Source organism: Mesoplodon densirostris, chromosome 8, assembly GCF_025265405.1.
Source record: "Mesoplodon densirostris isolate mMesDen1 chromosome 8, mMesDen1 primary haplotype, whole genome shotgun sequence".
Classification (NCBI taxonomy): domain Eukaryota; kingdom Metazoa; phylum Chordata; class Mammalia; order Artiodactyla; family Ziphiidae; genus Mesoplodon; species Mesoplodon densirostris.
In genome coordinates this window covers 3003757-3017598 of record NC_082668.1, presented here as the reverse complement: position 1 = coordinate 3017598, position 13842 = coordinate 3003757, and the positions used below count along the sequence as shown (strand labels likewise).

Sequence of the window (13842 nt, the reverse complement as noted above, 5' to 3'; positions counted from 1 at the left end):
TCCCTGGCTCAAGCCCAGACTCAGTCAGGGCCTGTGGCTCCAGAGCCCCTCCGAGACCCAGACGGCAGGGACTGCCCACTCCGGGGAGGCCGTGAGCCGCCGCTGCTGTATTTGTAGACGATCCCATTTCTTAGCCATCTTTGATGCTCACGACTAATGAAGACAGCAGGGCAGGGAGGCCAAGGCCATGATACGAGGGGACAGATCCTTGGGACCCCACGACCCTGTTAGCAGCCTGGCAGGCACCTCTCTGGGCCCCTCCGTTACCACCGAGACTCCTTGCCCCCAGGGACCCCAGGTTTTGAAAGTCTTTGCTGAGCAACGCAATTTCTTCATGATGATAACTTTTTCCTACTTGACAGAGAATAAGAGGCCATGTGGGCACCTGTCAATAACCACAGGGAAGCTGGTACCTGCTGGGTGTTCAGGACACCCAAGCCCTGAACAGGGGGCTCCGTGTGGCCCCTGAGTCCCCAGCTCAGGCTTCACCATCCCCCTCTTGCAGAAGAATAGACAGAAGTGGGGGGAACCGTGCCACCCCCACCGTCAGCCAAACTCCACTGGGAGGGGGTAAGCCCAGACTCGCCTCTGCCCTGCGGTGCCTCCGGCCACCTGTCCTGGCTCAGGGGGTCACAGGAGGCTCCAGGCCAGTGTGGGCTTTCAGGGAGGACAGCCAGGGAAGAGCTGTCACCTCTCTCCTTCCCCCACTGGCCACCCTCCCTCCCCACACTGACAGAGGCTAAAAATACCCTTCCGTCCCCACGTGGCCGCCCCGCCCAGCCCAGCCCAGCCCAGTCATATCCCAGCAGGCCCTCCATACCCCTTGGCCGCTGGGCAGTCCTGCTCTCCAGCCTGAGTTCTGAGACAAGGTCCAGGTGCCGACTGAGAGGTAGGGTCTGGGGGGCAGATGGGATGGGGAGGTGAGGACCAGGGCTGGGACCAGAAGGGGAGGGTGGGTTCTAGTGGGACAGCTCAGTGGGCTTGGAGATCACAGCGCTGGGTGCTTTGGAGAGACCCTGCACACTGGCTAGGCCAGGCCCCTCAGCGTGGGGTAGGGGCTCAGCGGGCCTGCTTCCTTCCAGGTCCTGGCTGGGGAAGAGGGTGAGGGTGGGCCGGGGGAGGCTGGACCACACCTCTGACTGCAGCCAGGGCCACAGCATCCAGCCCCTGGCCAGAGCTGGGTTAAGGCCCTTTGGTGTCCTGCCCACTCTGCCCTCCTCTCTCCTGGGCTGGCAGGCACTGGGTGGAGGCTCTGAGACCCTCTGGAAGTGCCCGCCCCCCTGCTGGAACTGTGGGTCAGCAGGTGTCAGCAGACAACCTGAGGCCCCAAGGGAAGGTGCTGGGCACCCTGGCCCGCTGGTCCCTGGGGCTGCAATACCTGGAGAACAGGGACACAGCAATGAGGGGAATGTGAAGCCTGTTGGGGGGGTGGCCGCCTGACTGATCTCCTGCGCTCCCCTGGGAGGGAAGGGCCGCCTTCATCCTGGCCCGAGAGACCGCTGGGTCAGGCAGGATGGACACTGACCAGGGCTCCCTACCAGTCCTGTCTGGGTAGAGCCCAGGCAGGTCCTTGGGCCCCTAGGTGGGTTCCTTGGGTGCTTCCCTGCTCAACTCCTGCCAATGGCACACCCGACCCGGGGCATCCGTGGTGCATGGTTCTGCTTATGGGGTTTTGTCACTCTGAAGGCTCTTGGTTGACCCAGAATTTTGCACTGGCCTCCACTTTGATGGGTCCGAAGCTGCCCCCTGGTGGACAGACAGCTTTTTTGCTGTGTGGTAACTCGGGGTGAGATCACCTGTGCAGAACTTTTCTTTCTCTGGGGCGGTTTTCTTAGGGCAAAAATATCCGAAGATCATGAAGAAATATGCACATCATTAAATAAGCCCAGAAAAGGATTTGCTGAATCAGGCAATCTGAACGGTGACCGCCTTCCAGAAAGTTTCCTTTGCCTGCTTATCTTTACCAACCTACGCCCAGCGACGTGTAACCTGGGGGTTCAGGGCCCAGGCCCCCGAGCCTGGTTCCCCCACATCTGAGCTGTGTGGTCTTGGACAAGCAACCTGAGCCTCTTTTGTCTCTGTCTCCCCACTTGTAAAAGGGACTCAGACAGCACCCAGCTCTCGGGGTTGCCGCGAGGGCTGAGTGATGAGTATTTGTGCAAAGCTCAGGATGGACCTAGCACGTGGGGGGCACCGTGACAGCACAAGCTGCCGCGGGGACATGACCCCTTGGCCCCTTTCACCGCCAGCCTCTTAATCGGCAGATGAGGAAGCTGGGATCAGAGAGGGGCGTGGCTCACCCAAGGTCACCCAGCAAGGTCATGGCCAGTGAGGACCTATGGGGCAGAAACTATTCAAATGCCGATGCTCTCCCCAGCAAGGTGGGATCTGGGAGCAGAGGAGGCCCCTTGGGGGTTGGGGGGCCACAGGGATCCCCACGCTCCAGGACGTCTGTTCTGCATAGCGCAGAGGTATGGAGGGGGGCTGAGACTTGGTTCTCTTGCTGGCCTGTCCTGCCCTGGTCACTTGACCACGCTCCTGCAGAGGGTCTCCTGCCCTCTCTGAGCCTCAGCCTCCTCCCTGTAACCTGGGAAAGACACTGCCTGCCGTCCAGGGCTGTGGGGATGGCTTAGGGGACAGGCTGGGCGAAGCGCTTCACACATAGTTGATGCTCAGACCGACGGGCGGGTGGATGGGTGACTCGGGCCAACGAGACCGTCCCCGTGGCTGACTGCGCTGGCTCCTCTCCCTAGGAGCCCGTGGGGACGCCCGTGAGTAGGTGGCCGCACAGTCATGGTGTGGAACGTGGACGACCTGGACTTCCACCTGCCCTCGCATGCCCAGGACATGCTGGACGGCCTCCGGCGGCTGCGCTCCCAGCCCAAGCTGGCAGACGTCACGCTGCTGGTGGGTGGCCGGGAGCTGCCCTGCCACCGGGGGCTCCTGGCACTGAGCAGCCCCTACTTCCACGCCATGTTCGCGGGCGACTTCGCCGAGAGCTTCTCGGCGCGTGTGGAGCTGAGGGACATGGAGCCTGCTGTCGTGGCGCAGCTGGTGGACTTCGTGTACACGGGCCGGCTGACCATCACCCAGGGCAACGTGGAGGAGCTGACCCGCACGGCCGCGCGCCTCCACTTCCCCGCCGTGCAGAAGGTCTGCGGCCGCTACCTGCAGCAGCAGCTCGATGCCACCAACTGCCTCGGCATCTGTGAGTTTGGGGAGCAGCAGGGGTTGCTGGGTGTGGCTGCCAAGGCCTGGGCCTTCCTGCGGGAGAACTTTGAGGCTGTGGTGCAGGAGGATGAGTTTCTGCAGCTGTCCCAAGAGCGGCTGGCCACTTGTCTGGCCGGCGACCTGCTGCAGGTGCAGCCGGAGCAGAGCCGGCTGGAGGCCCTGCTGCGCTGGGTCCGCCACGACCCCCAGGCCCGGGCCCCCCACCTGCCCGAGCTGCTCGGCCTGGTGCACCTGGACGCCGTGCCCCGGCCCCGCGTGCAGCAGCTGCTGGCCACGGAGCCGCTGATCCGGGAGTCGGAGGCCTGTCGGGAGGCCCTGTCCCAGGGCCATGAGGGGGTGAGTGACGGGTGGGGAGTGGGGAGAGGAGCTCCAGAGACCCCACCGGCATGGGGACAGACAGTGTGACGGGGGTGTCCCCAACCTTGCAACTCTGCCGCCCTTGGGCCGGTTACCTGTGAGGGGGTCGCAGTTCATCCCCAAGTACAGGTTGCGCCCCTGTGTGTGCCATATGCTGGACGTGAGGGGAGAGGGACCCCAGAAGTGGTCATTCCCAACCCCTGTCTTGAAGGAGCCCACAGCTTGGTGGGGACAAACCTGGAAACACACCTAAGGCAGCATGAGAAAGGCCAGCGCTGGACTGTGGGCATCCTCAGAGGGTCAGGCAGTCACGGAGAGCTCTCCGGAGGAGGCGGCATCTGAGCTGGGCTTTAGAGGAAGGATAGGAGCTCAGCAAGGGGGGAAATACTACAGGAAGATGGTACAGCTTGTGCCCAGGCAAGGAGCACGGACAGGCGTGGCAGCCGGCCACCACCCGCCCCTTAGGAAGCTGCTCGAGCGTTTATCGGGTGCAATTTCCTATCTGTGCTGGAGGTGGGCCCGGTGGGTGGACAGGTCCTAATGAAGCGACAGGCCAGGGGAGCCGAAGTCTGTCCGCTGCCGGGCAGCCTTGCTCAGAAGGACTTCTTAGGAGCCACGTGAGGGGATAAAGACGTGGCTCAGGCCAGGGGCGGGGTGTGTGATGGCAAATACTAACCTCTGCCCCGCCCGGCAGAGGGCGGCCTCGTGCTGGAGCCAGCTAGGAGCCCCGCCCACTAGGTCACCCTGTGACTGAGGGTGGTGGGAGGGCAGGTCTGAGAGGCAGTGGAACCCCGGGATCCTGGGAGCTCTGGGCGGTGGCTACTTGCCCAGCCAGGTAGGAGCATCCCAACATTTCCTGCTGGGCCATCCCAGCGCGACCTGCCACAGGCTGGCTCGGGGAGCTGGGCTCCTAGTGGGGAGCTGGGGAAACGTACGGGCCTTGGCCGCTCGAAGGGAGCAGGTCTCACGCGCAGGCACACCAGGACTTGCTGCCCCCGCCTCTCCCGGTCCTGAGTGCTTCTTACCCGTCGCCAGCACGGCGTGTGGACATGTGCGTGTGAGTGCACACCCACGCACAAGCACACCCGGGCACGCACGCCCTGCAGCTCGCCCCGCCCTGGCACAGGGCCACATGGAGGACCCACGGCTGCCCCCAAATGCCCCGGCCACCCCCCGCCGCAGAAGCCACCTTAGCAGCCTGCCGGCACCCGGCGCCTCTGACCCCAGCCCTCCCGGCCCCACAGGCGCTGCTGGACCTCCCGCAGGGACTGGAAGAGGTTCTGGTGGTGGTTGGCGGGCGGTCGCTGGAGGAAGAGGAGGAGGAGGGCGCCGAGCAGCTGGCTCCCCGCCCCGGGAACTTCGCCTTCTACGACCCCAAGGCCAGTGAGTGCCCGTCCCGGCGTCCAGGACACGGGCCCCGTTGTCCCCGCACCCCGACACGGGCTGCACAGAGAGCGGGGCACCCACCCGCCTCACGGGGGCGGGATTGGGGGCTGCAGAGGAAACCGGGGCCCCTGCAGGGGAGGGGGGCTGACCGTGGGGGGCGCTGCGGCCCCCTCTCCCTCCAGCCTCAGCCCTAACTTTGGGCCCTGGGGCCCTGGGTAAAGGGTCCTACCGCCCAGACGGCACAGTGTGGGAAGGTGGCCGCTGGCCGGAGTGGGAGGGCGGCCTGACCGCTGCTTCCTCTTGGCACCCCTGCCCTGTGCGCCCAGTGGAACCAGGTCCCAGGGGGTGGACAGAGGGCTGGGGGTGCAGGCAGCCTGGGGAGTGAGAGCTCAGGCTCTGGGTCGGCCCAGCGGGGCCCTGATTCTGGCCTTTGAGCGGGGCTCTCCACCTCCTTGAGCCTCGGTTTCCTCATCTGTGAGATGGGCTTTGTAACAAGGGGCCAATGGGAAGAGGGGCCAGGTCTGCTGTCAGGATGGGGCCTCTCCTGCCCGGGAGCCCCGTTACGTGCCCCCACCTGCAAGAAAGCAGGGCTGAGAGGGCAGCAGGACGGTGGAGGGGCCACACTGGCCCCAGGACGCTCTGTGGAAAGCACTGAGGAGCTGGCCGCTGCCCTGGGGCCGCTCGGCAGGTGGCCACCACCCCCATGGCGTCAGCGGCTGGAGGGCTCCAGAAAGTCCGAGGCCGGCTGTCCCAAGTCAGGGGCTGACGAGAAGGGATTTGGGGGCTGACGTCAGGAGCTGAGCCCAGGAGCAGCTGTCCCTCGGACCCCGAGGGGCGGGGGCAGGGGGGCACTGGCAGGCAAAGGTCTGGTGACCGCTGGGCAGTCCCCACCCTGGGGTGACACAGACATGAGTCAGTGGGACACGCAGTCCCTGCCCAGCGGGCAGGCACCCGGCGAAGCCTGGGGTTTCACATGTCCTGAAAACTGTTGTAAACAGTAAACAAAGTCCTCCCAGAGACATCCCCGAGGCCCAGGTCTCTCCCACAGCCTCCCACAAGCACCCAAATGTGTCCATTATAGGACTTAACCATTCCCACACTTATTGCCTCCTTTTGGTTTTTTCAAAGCACTTTCTCATCTCTTGCTTCAGTTTCCCTCATGTAGCTTCGTGAAGGCAGGTCCAGCGTGGGTGCATTACCCCATCCTTCACATTAGGGACTGTATTTTTAACAGCAGCTGCCGTCTGACAGAATAGTCTCCTGTAGTCCCCACACCCCCGAGAGATGGGAATTAGCCCCATTCTACAGAGGAGGAAACCGAGGCTGGGGTTTATCCAAGGTCACACCGCTGGTACAGAAGAGCTGGGATTGGGACCCGCTCTGCCTGCTACACGGCCGTGTCTGATCCCCCCCACGCTGCCCATGGGCACGGAAGGTGCTCAGGATGAATGAATGGATGAGAAATGAGTGAATGAATGAGGCTTGTGTCATAACCCACCTGTGGCTAGTGATCAGGCCCCTTAACCCATTCCCCCATCCGACTGAGGTGCGACCTGACTCAGGCCCAAGAGGGCCATCGGGGGTCAGTGGGGTCAGCTGCCGGGCCAGGGTGAGACCTGGCCTCTGGAGCCTGGACTACTTCTCGGCACACCCTGGGTGCAGTCAGGTGTCCAGTCTGGGTGCCGGGCTCTGAAGGCAGCGTGGGGCACCAGGGGTCTCCAGGAGCCGAGCCTGATGCACACGCAGCACCTGGGGCCACCTCGAGCCTCACCCCACCCGGTGCCCTCCCCCACCTCTGCCCCCAGCTGAGTCCCGCCCCTCGGCCCTCCCCACCGGTGCAGGGACATTTCTTTACCCCTAGAGCGGGGATGAGAGGCCCCCGCAGTGAGCCCAGCCACCCTGACCCCTCTCTCTTCTTGCCAGAGAGGTGGATGGCGCTCCCAGACTTCCCTGACTACCACAAGTGGGGCTTCTCTCTGGCGGCGCTGAACAACGATGTCTACGTGACAGGTGGGCAGGCGGGCGCTCCCCGCCTTGAGCCAGGCTCCCAGCAGCTTAATCCACAGAGCAGATCTGACCCCTGAACGTAATGCCCGTGAGAGCCAACCCTCACCCTCCCCTCAGTGGGATCCCTGCCCGTTTAGTCAAGGCTCTTTCAGACCTTTCCATCATGTGAAAACAAGGACATTTAAAAGCCACACGAGGGTGCAGGGAACCGTTCTGTGTTCTGTCCTGCAGCCGGGGCCTCCCCAGAAGGAACTGTGATGGAGGGTGCCGGGGTCAGTCTTCTGTTTTATATCTTAGAAGTTGGGGGGTCCTTGTAAGGTTTGATTGAGAAAAAAGCTTCCACGGGTGGAGGTTTGAAACCACTGACCTCGTCCCGCTTGTTTCTGGGGTGTCCAAGTCACACGGCGAGACTGCGCCACCACGGTCACCCCCCGCCCAGTGTCCAGAAGGACGGAGGCCTGGCGTGGGGGGAAGGGGGCGGGGCCCTGGAGAGCCCAGGCTGGCGGGCGCCCGCGTGGACAGAGCCTCTCCCGGCAGGGGGCTCTCGGGGCACCAAGACGGACGCCTGGTCCACGACGCAGGCCTGGTGCTTCCCGCTGAGGGAGGCAGCCTGGAGGCCTGTGGCGCCCATGCTGAAGGCCCGCACGAACCACGCCAGCGCGGCGCTCCACGGGGAGATCTACGCCATTGGCGGTGAGGCCCCCTCCCCTCGCCTCCTGCCTCCTTCCGGCCCCTCCTCGCCCTCTGCCGCCTGGCAGCCTCTCGCCCCCACACCTGGGCCACCGACTCCCTGGGCATTCGGAGTGAGGCTCAGACGCGAGCCTTGGTAGCCGGCCCCAGGGTGGGTGATTCAATGCTCTCCAGGGACGCGAGAACAGGACAAGGAGTCAGTCCCCGAAGGGGACCCATGAGGAGCTGGGGCCTCAAGCTGCCAGCAGGGACAACCACTCCCATCCCAGACACTTGGGCTCGGCCCTCAGCTTGGGGTCACCTCCTCGGTGACGTCCCTGGGGTGAGGGGACCCACTGTGCCTCCTTTTGCTGTCGCCTTTACCCACACCACGCCCTCAGCCTGAGCCCAGGGCCCACCTATCCCCCTTACACCCCAGAGCTGCTGCAAGGAGATGCTAACGGTTAGATGAGTATTGAGACATGAGATGCATGTGGGAGTTTTCCAAGGCCTCTGGAGGTGACAAGCTGGCCCTGAGGCCATCCTAGGTGCCCCACCTGTCCTGGCCAGCCCCCTTGCCCTCCGTGGCTGCCATATCTCTGACCCAAGGGTAGAGGGCACGCGTAGGGCCCAGGGCAGCTCAGGGTCCCCAGGCTCTCAGAGCCCAAGGTGGGCTCCAGGGAGAGCAGGAAGCCCTCCCACCCACGGCTGGTCTAGGTCATTGTCACATCCAGAGCAGAGATGCTGCCTAAAGCCCCCTCCACACTGACTTCCTCTCTCCCACGGAAGGACCCCACCATGTGAGGGGTCGGGGGGGTGGCTTCCTGGGGGCCCCACGGGCACCTCTCCAAGCGCCCTGGGCTCTGAAAGGTTCAGAGAGGCTGGGCTTCACCGTGAGGCCCCATTGCCCACTCTGGAGTCGGGCAGTCCTGGGTCCAGGTGCCCACCCTCATGCCACTTCTTGGAGGTGAGGCCTTGGGCACACACCCTCACGTCTCCGAGCCCCAGCTCCGCTCTCTGTAAAATGAGGATGTCACCTGCCTCTCAAGGCCGTGCCCCTCTTCTCTTGCCCTTCCCCTCCTGGGGCACCCGGAGTGGTCCCTGCGGCCTCTACAGAGCCCCAGACCCTACGTTTCCAGGAACCTTCCCTCATCCTAGCCCCCTGCAGCCCTGACACCTCCACCCCTTTCGCCTGCAGGCACCACTCTGGGTGTTGTAGAGGTGGAGAGCTATGACCCCTACACAGACACCTGGACGCCCATCAGCCCAGCCCTCAAGTACGTCAGCAACTTCTCTGCGGCCGGCTGCCAGGGAAGGCTCTACCTGGTGGGCTCCAGCGCCTGCAAGTACAACGCCCTGGCTCTGCAGTGCTACAATCCGGTCACAGGTCGGCGAGAGGGGGCATGGGGCACTGGGGGGGGGGGCGGGGCCGGGCCACCAGTCCCTCCCAGAGTGGCTGAGGGGTAGGTGGGACCCGGGGGCAGGGCACAGGTGGGATCCTACCTCAGTGAGCGGAAGGGTGGGGGCCCCAGGGGTAGGTGAGGCCAAGGGGGCCAGGGCACGGGCTGCCACAGCCCCATCAGCGGCGGATGGGACAGTCGAGGAAGGCAGGGGACCAAGGGGGCAGGGGACAAAGGGGGTCACCAGCTCAGAGCCACAGCTCCATCCCAGCCTAGAGGTGTAGGGGGCTGGGGGCAGAGTGCCCAGGGCGGGGGACAGGGAAGTCCAGCCCTGGGACTGAAGGCTGTCTGGCTGCTGCATCTGCCTGGAACTGGCCTCCTGGGAGGAGCAGTGGCCTGGACCCCCAAGGCACAGTGGGCGCCAGCTTGGGCTCTAGACTCTGTGCCAGGCTTTGGGCCCCCTCGGGAGCCCTGGCCGCACGGCCTCCTGGTGACCTGGGCTGGGGCGTGTCCCCGCAGACGCGTGGAGCGTGATTGCCTCGCCTTTCCTCCCCAAGTACTTGTCCTCGCCACGCTGCACCGCGCTGCACGGGGCGCTCTACCTGGTGGGGGACAATACCAAGAAGGTCTACGTGTACGACCCCGGGGCCAACCTGTGGCAGAAGGTGAGCCAGCCTCACCTCCCAGGGCGACCCCCACCTGGACCCCCGACCCTGCAGAGAGCAGGCCTGGGGACGGTGGGGTCTGGGGGTGTTGCCACCGAGGGAGGTGGGGACAGTGAATGGAGACACAAGAGCCCAGAGCCCCCCTGAGGATGGGCACGCCGAGGACCTCGGGCTGCTGGTCACAGAGGATGCTCCGTCCCCAGCACACAGCGCCTGTCCTCCTCCTCAGGGGGCAAAACCGTGCTCAGCCGGGGGTACTCAGGGACCTGTGGACTCAGAGACAGCGCTTCCTTCTTGGCCGGGCCCGAGGGGGAGTGAGTCTCCCGGCCCTGGGGGTGGTCAAGCCAGGGAGGGGATTCCTGAGCTATGGAAGCAGGGAGCAGCCATTCCTAGGCACCCCATTCCGCCCACCCCCATTGCCGCTACTCTCTCCCTCCTCCATCAGGCCCGGGGGAGGGGGCGGTGGGTGGACCCCTGGGGGCAACGGAGCCCTGGCCTTTCTCCCTGTTTCTTCCCAAGAAGGAGGAGGGACAGTGCCCGGAGCCCGTGGTGGCCTCAGCACTAGCTGGGCCAGCAGGGCAACAGCAAGGCCTCTGTGATCCTGCTGACCGCAGCTGTCCCCTGGCGTCAGCGCTCAGCTGACCGGAGGCCCCCATTACAGCGGCAAAACAGGTGCAGGGAGGACCTGCCAGGCTGACGCTTTCTTCCTGGGTCCCGTCAGCTGGGCCCATCCCAGCCCACAGCATGGTTCTGGGTTGGGTCCCAGCTGTGTGGGGCTCCACTGGGTCCTTCCCAGGCCTGGGGGTTTGCCGCCCGTTACTGTCTTCACCTGGAGACCTCTCTCTTCCTGCCCTCCCAGGCTCTTCCAGAAGGGCCCACATCTTTAGCCCTCGCCCCGGGGCCCCCATCCAGGGCACCCCTGAGGCTACGGGCCGAGGCAAGGGGTGCAGGGGCAGGGCGATGGGTCCCATGGGGCACCACTCAGGACTGCGGCCACGTCGGTTCCCTCTGAGAGAGAACAGCCGAGAATCAGAAGCGCAGCCCAGCCCTCACCCTGGGAGGGAGCCCTGGGGTCAGGCCTCCACATCTCCCACCCCCTTTGACTCCCCAGCTTCAGATGTGAGCAAATTCAGGCCTAAGAGAGAAAGAGGGGGCCGGAAACATCATCTTGGGAGACGGGAGCAGTGGGGTCTCTCCACTGAAGGGAGAGTCTGAGGGGTCCTGGAGGGGCAGCCGGGGTGAGGTCCCAGGCAGCAGGTGTGCTGGTGCCGTGGATGGGGTGCGGGCCGTCCTCTCTGCATGTCCCCCCGTCCCACCCCGAGGGCACTGTCGCCACCACCCTCCAGTCGCCCACTGGACGCTGACTGAGGACCGTCCACAGGTGCAGTCCCTGCACAGCCTGCACGAGAACGGGGCGCTGGTGCCGCTGGGGGATGAGCTGTACATGACGGGCGGCCGCTGGCAGGGCATGGACGGCGACTACCACGTGGAGATGGAGGCCTACGACCCCCGGCGCGACGCCTGGACCCGCCACGGCGCCCTGCCCCGCCTCTGGCTCTACCACGGGGCCTCCGCCGTCTTCCTGGACGTCTCCAAGTGGACCCAGCCCTTCGGGCCCACCCAGGAGCCCTAAGCCGCCCCTCGGCGCACCTGGAGCAGGCCCGGCTGAGCCCCCGCCCCGGGGGACGGCCCCCTTTCACTGTGGTTTGTGAACCAAAGTGTCGCCGTCCCCTCCAGGGCTTGGGCTGGGTTCGGGCCACCAGGGGACGTCAGAGACACAGCCTTGGTCTCCGCAGCCACCACGCCAAACTCTGAGCTGACCCGCGGGAAGGGCTGGGCCTCTGGAAGCCTGCATGGATGGGAGAAGCAGCTCTCCTGCCCGTGGGGTGTCTGGGACCTCAGAGGAAGGAGCTCAGGGCCGGGGGAGCCTTGAGAGAACTCCGGTGCTCTCTGAATACTGGCCGCTCCTGGCTGTGTGTCCCACTGGTGGCTTTTGGAGGACCTGCACAGGTGAGGGTGACATGGAGGCCCAGGAAGCTGAGGCTGTTGCAGAGGGTGGGCAGCACAGAGCAAAGGGCCTGAGGTGAGGTCAGCGTCCAGCCCTGGGGGGCCTGCTTCTGCCTGTCCCACAGCTGTGTGACCACAGCCGGCAGACGACCCTCTCTGGGCCTCAGGCACATGGGGCTGCCTCGGGTGGGCTGTCTGCTCTCCCTGCCCCCAGCCTTACGTTGGCACCTTGTTTCCAGACTGTTTCTGGGCACAAAGGAGAGCCAGCTTTTTCTGTGTCAGCCCCAGGAGGGCAGCACTCACAGAGGCTCTGAGGGAAGGGGGTGGGGCGTGGGGGGAAGGAGAGAGCGTCCTTCCACCTGCTTGGGGGCTGGGGGCAGAGAGGGCAGCAGGGCTTCCCAGGGAGGCGAGCAGCAAGAGCCAGGATCCCCCCTGTTTCTTGGGGTGGTTTGCTTCAAAACAAAGGCTTTTCATCAGAATGAAGGTCCCCAGACGGGGGCCCACAGGGGGTCCTGCAGGGACTTCGGGGGATGGCCCTTGGGCATTTTGGTGGCTTGTGCCCAGGCGGCCTCCTGAGTGAGGAAGAGTAGCATTGGAGTGACTCGCGTGGCTCGCGCCTGCCCAGAGCCCCCCGACTTGGACTGGGTCCCCTTGCGGGGCTGGCCCCGCCTCCCTGCTCCTTCTCACTCATCCTGAACAAGGCCAAGTTTGTAGCCAAGGGGATGATGAAGGACTCTCACTGGGTGCTCAGTGGGCCAAACCCTTTGACACAGGCTCCGTCAGGGGACACAGGGCTACAGATGGGGAGTTCTGGGTCCAGCCTGGCACCGACCAGCTGAGGCCTCGGGTACCTCCCATCCCCCTCTGGACCCGGGTTTCCTCTCCAGGAGCAGCCCGCAGGCTCCTCTGTGAAGGCATCAGGGACCAGAGGGGCCTCTGACATCCCTGGTTCTGAGGAAGGAATCCCTGGTCCCTCCAGCTTCTATGGATCCAGATCCACTTTGCTCCCAGACCTGAGCCCTCACAGCCATGTCTTATGGGAGAACTGAGTTGGCCCCAGGGCCCAGACGGAGCGGGGCCTGCTGAGCGTCTGCTCTCTGCACCTGAGGACACGTGGTGGGCTGGTGGCCTGGGTGAAAATGCGGATGAAGGTTTCTGGATCCTTGAATCTTTCCGTAAGAAAATCTTCTGAATTTTCAATCCAGACAGTGATTGAAAGTGCTGTTTCAAAACAAAGACTCAGCATGTCAAAGTGGACTTATTTTGATGACAAACGGGTAGTTGAAAAGGTGGTGTTCTAGGAGAAGGCCTGCTTTCTGCCCCACTTGCCCTCACGGCACTGGGGGGCAGTACTTGGGATGGGGGAGCATGGCCCGCTCCAGGGCCTTGTCCTCAACTTTGGGGCGCCAAACCGCCCTTCGTCTGATCAGCAGAGCTGGAATCGGGCCCCTCCAGTTGAGTGATGGAGAATAGTTTAATGAGGAGCTATTTCCGAGGTGCAGGCAGGCTGAGGGGGACCCAGCAAGGGCTCGCGCAGCTCCCAGGGCTACCGATGGTGGGGACCTGCCACCACCCCTCGGCCTCCAGGGCTGAGCAGAGGAGATGCAGACCCCAGAAAGGGAGCTAGAGGGAAAGGGCTGCCGAGGAGCTGGGGCCTTGGCTAGAGGAATGCAGCCACTGCCACTGCCACTGCCACTGCCACTGCCACTGCCACTGCCACAGCCACTGCCACTGCCCCAGTGCCTCCCACTGGCCAAACCCAACCAGAATCAGAGAAAGACAGGCCACTGACACAGTCTGTAGTGGCCAGCCTGCAGGGGCAGAGAGCAGGTGGAGAGGGCTGGACAGGGCACCAGGATGGGCAAACAAGATCTCTAGCACACAAATCAAACAAGAGATTCTCATGTAAAATGGACACTCATGTACTAATTCAAGCAAGGATGGTCATGGAGAACCCAGGCCTCTACCCCCCTTTTCAAAGCCCCCAGAAAACAAGGCTCATCAGAAGGTTTGGGGCTAGTGCGGAATCTAGAAAAGGGAACAGGTAACCTTGGAACACATGCAGATGCCCAGCACTCTCAGACCCACGGCAGGTGACCACCTGCCCCGCTCCGGAATAC

General features: G+C 64.2%; 1 protein-coding gene across 1 annotated transcript; it reads left to right on the top strand.

Moving 5' to 3' along the window:
• Positions 1-832: 832 nt before the first annotated feature.
• On the top strand, positions 833-11963 carry KLHL30 (kelch like family member 30). The gene is made up of 8 exons (XM_060106921.1): positions 833-889; positions 2754-3567; positions 4833-4971; positions 6898-6984; positions 7519-7674; positions 8849-9037; positions 9570-9715; positions 11097-11963. Exons 2-8 carry the CDS (start codon positions 2794-2796, stop codon positions 11346-11348), a joined length of 1743 nt encoding a protein of 580 aa, XP_059962904.1. The 5' UTR covers positions 833-889; positions 2754-2793; the 3' UTR covers positions 11349-11963.
• Positions 11964-13842: the final 1879 nt, after the last annotated feature.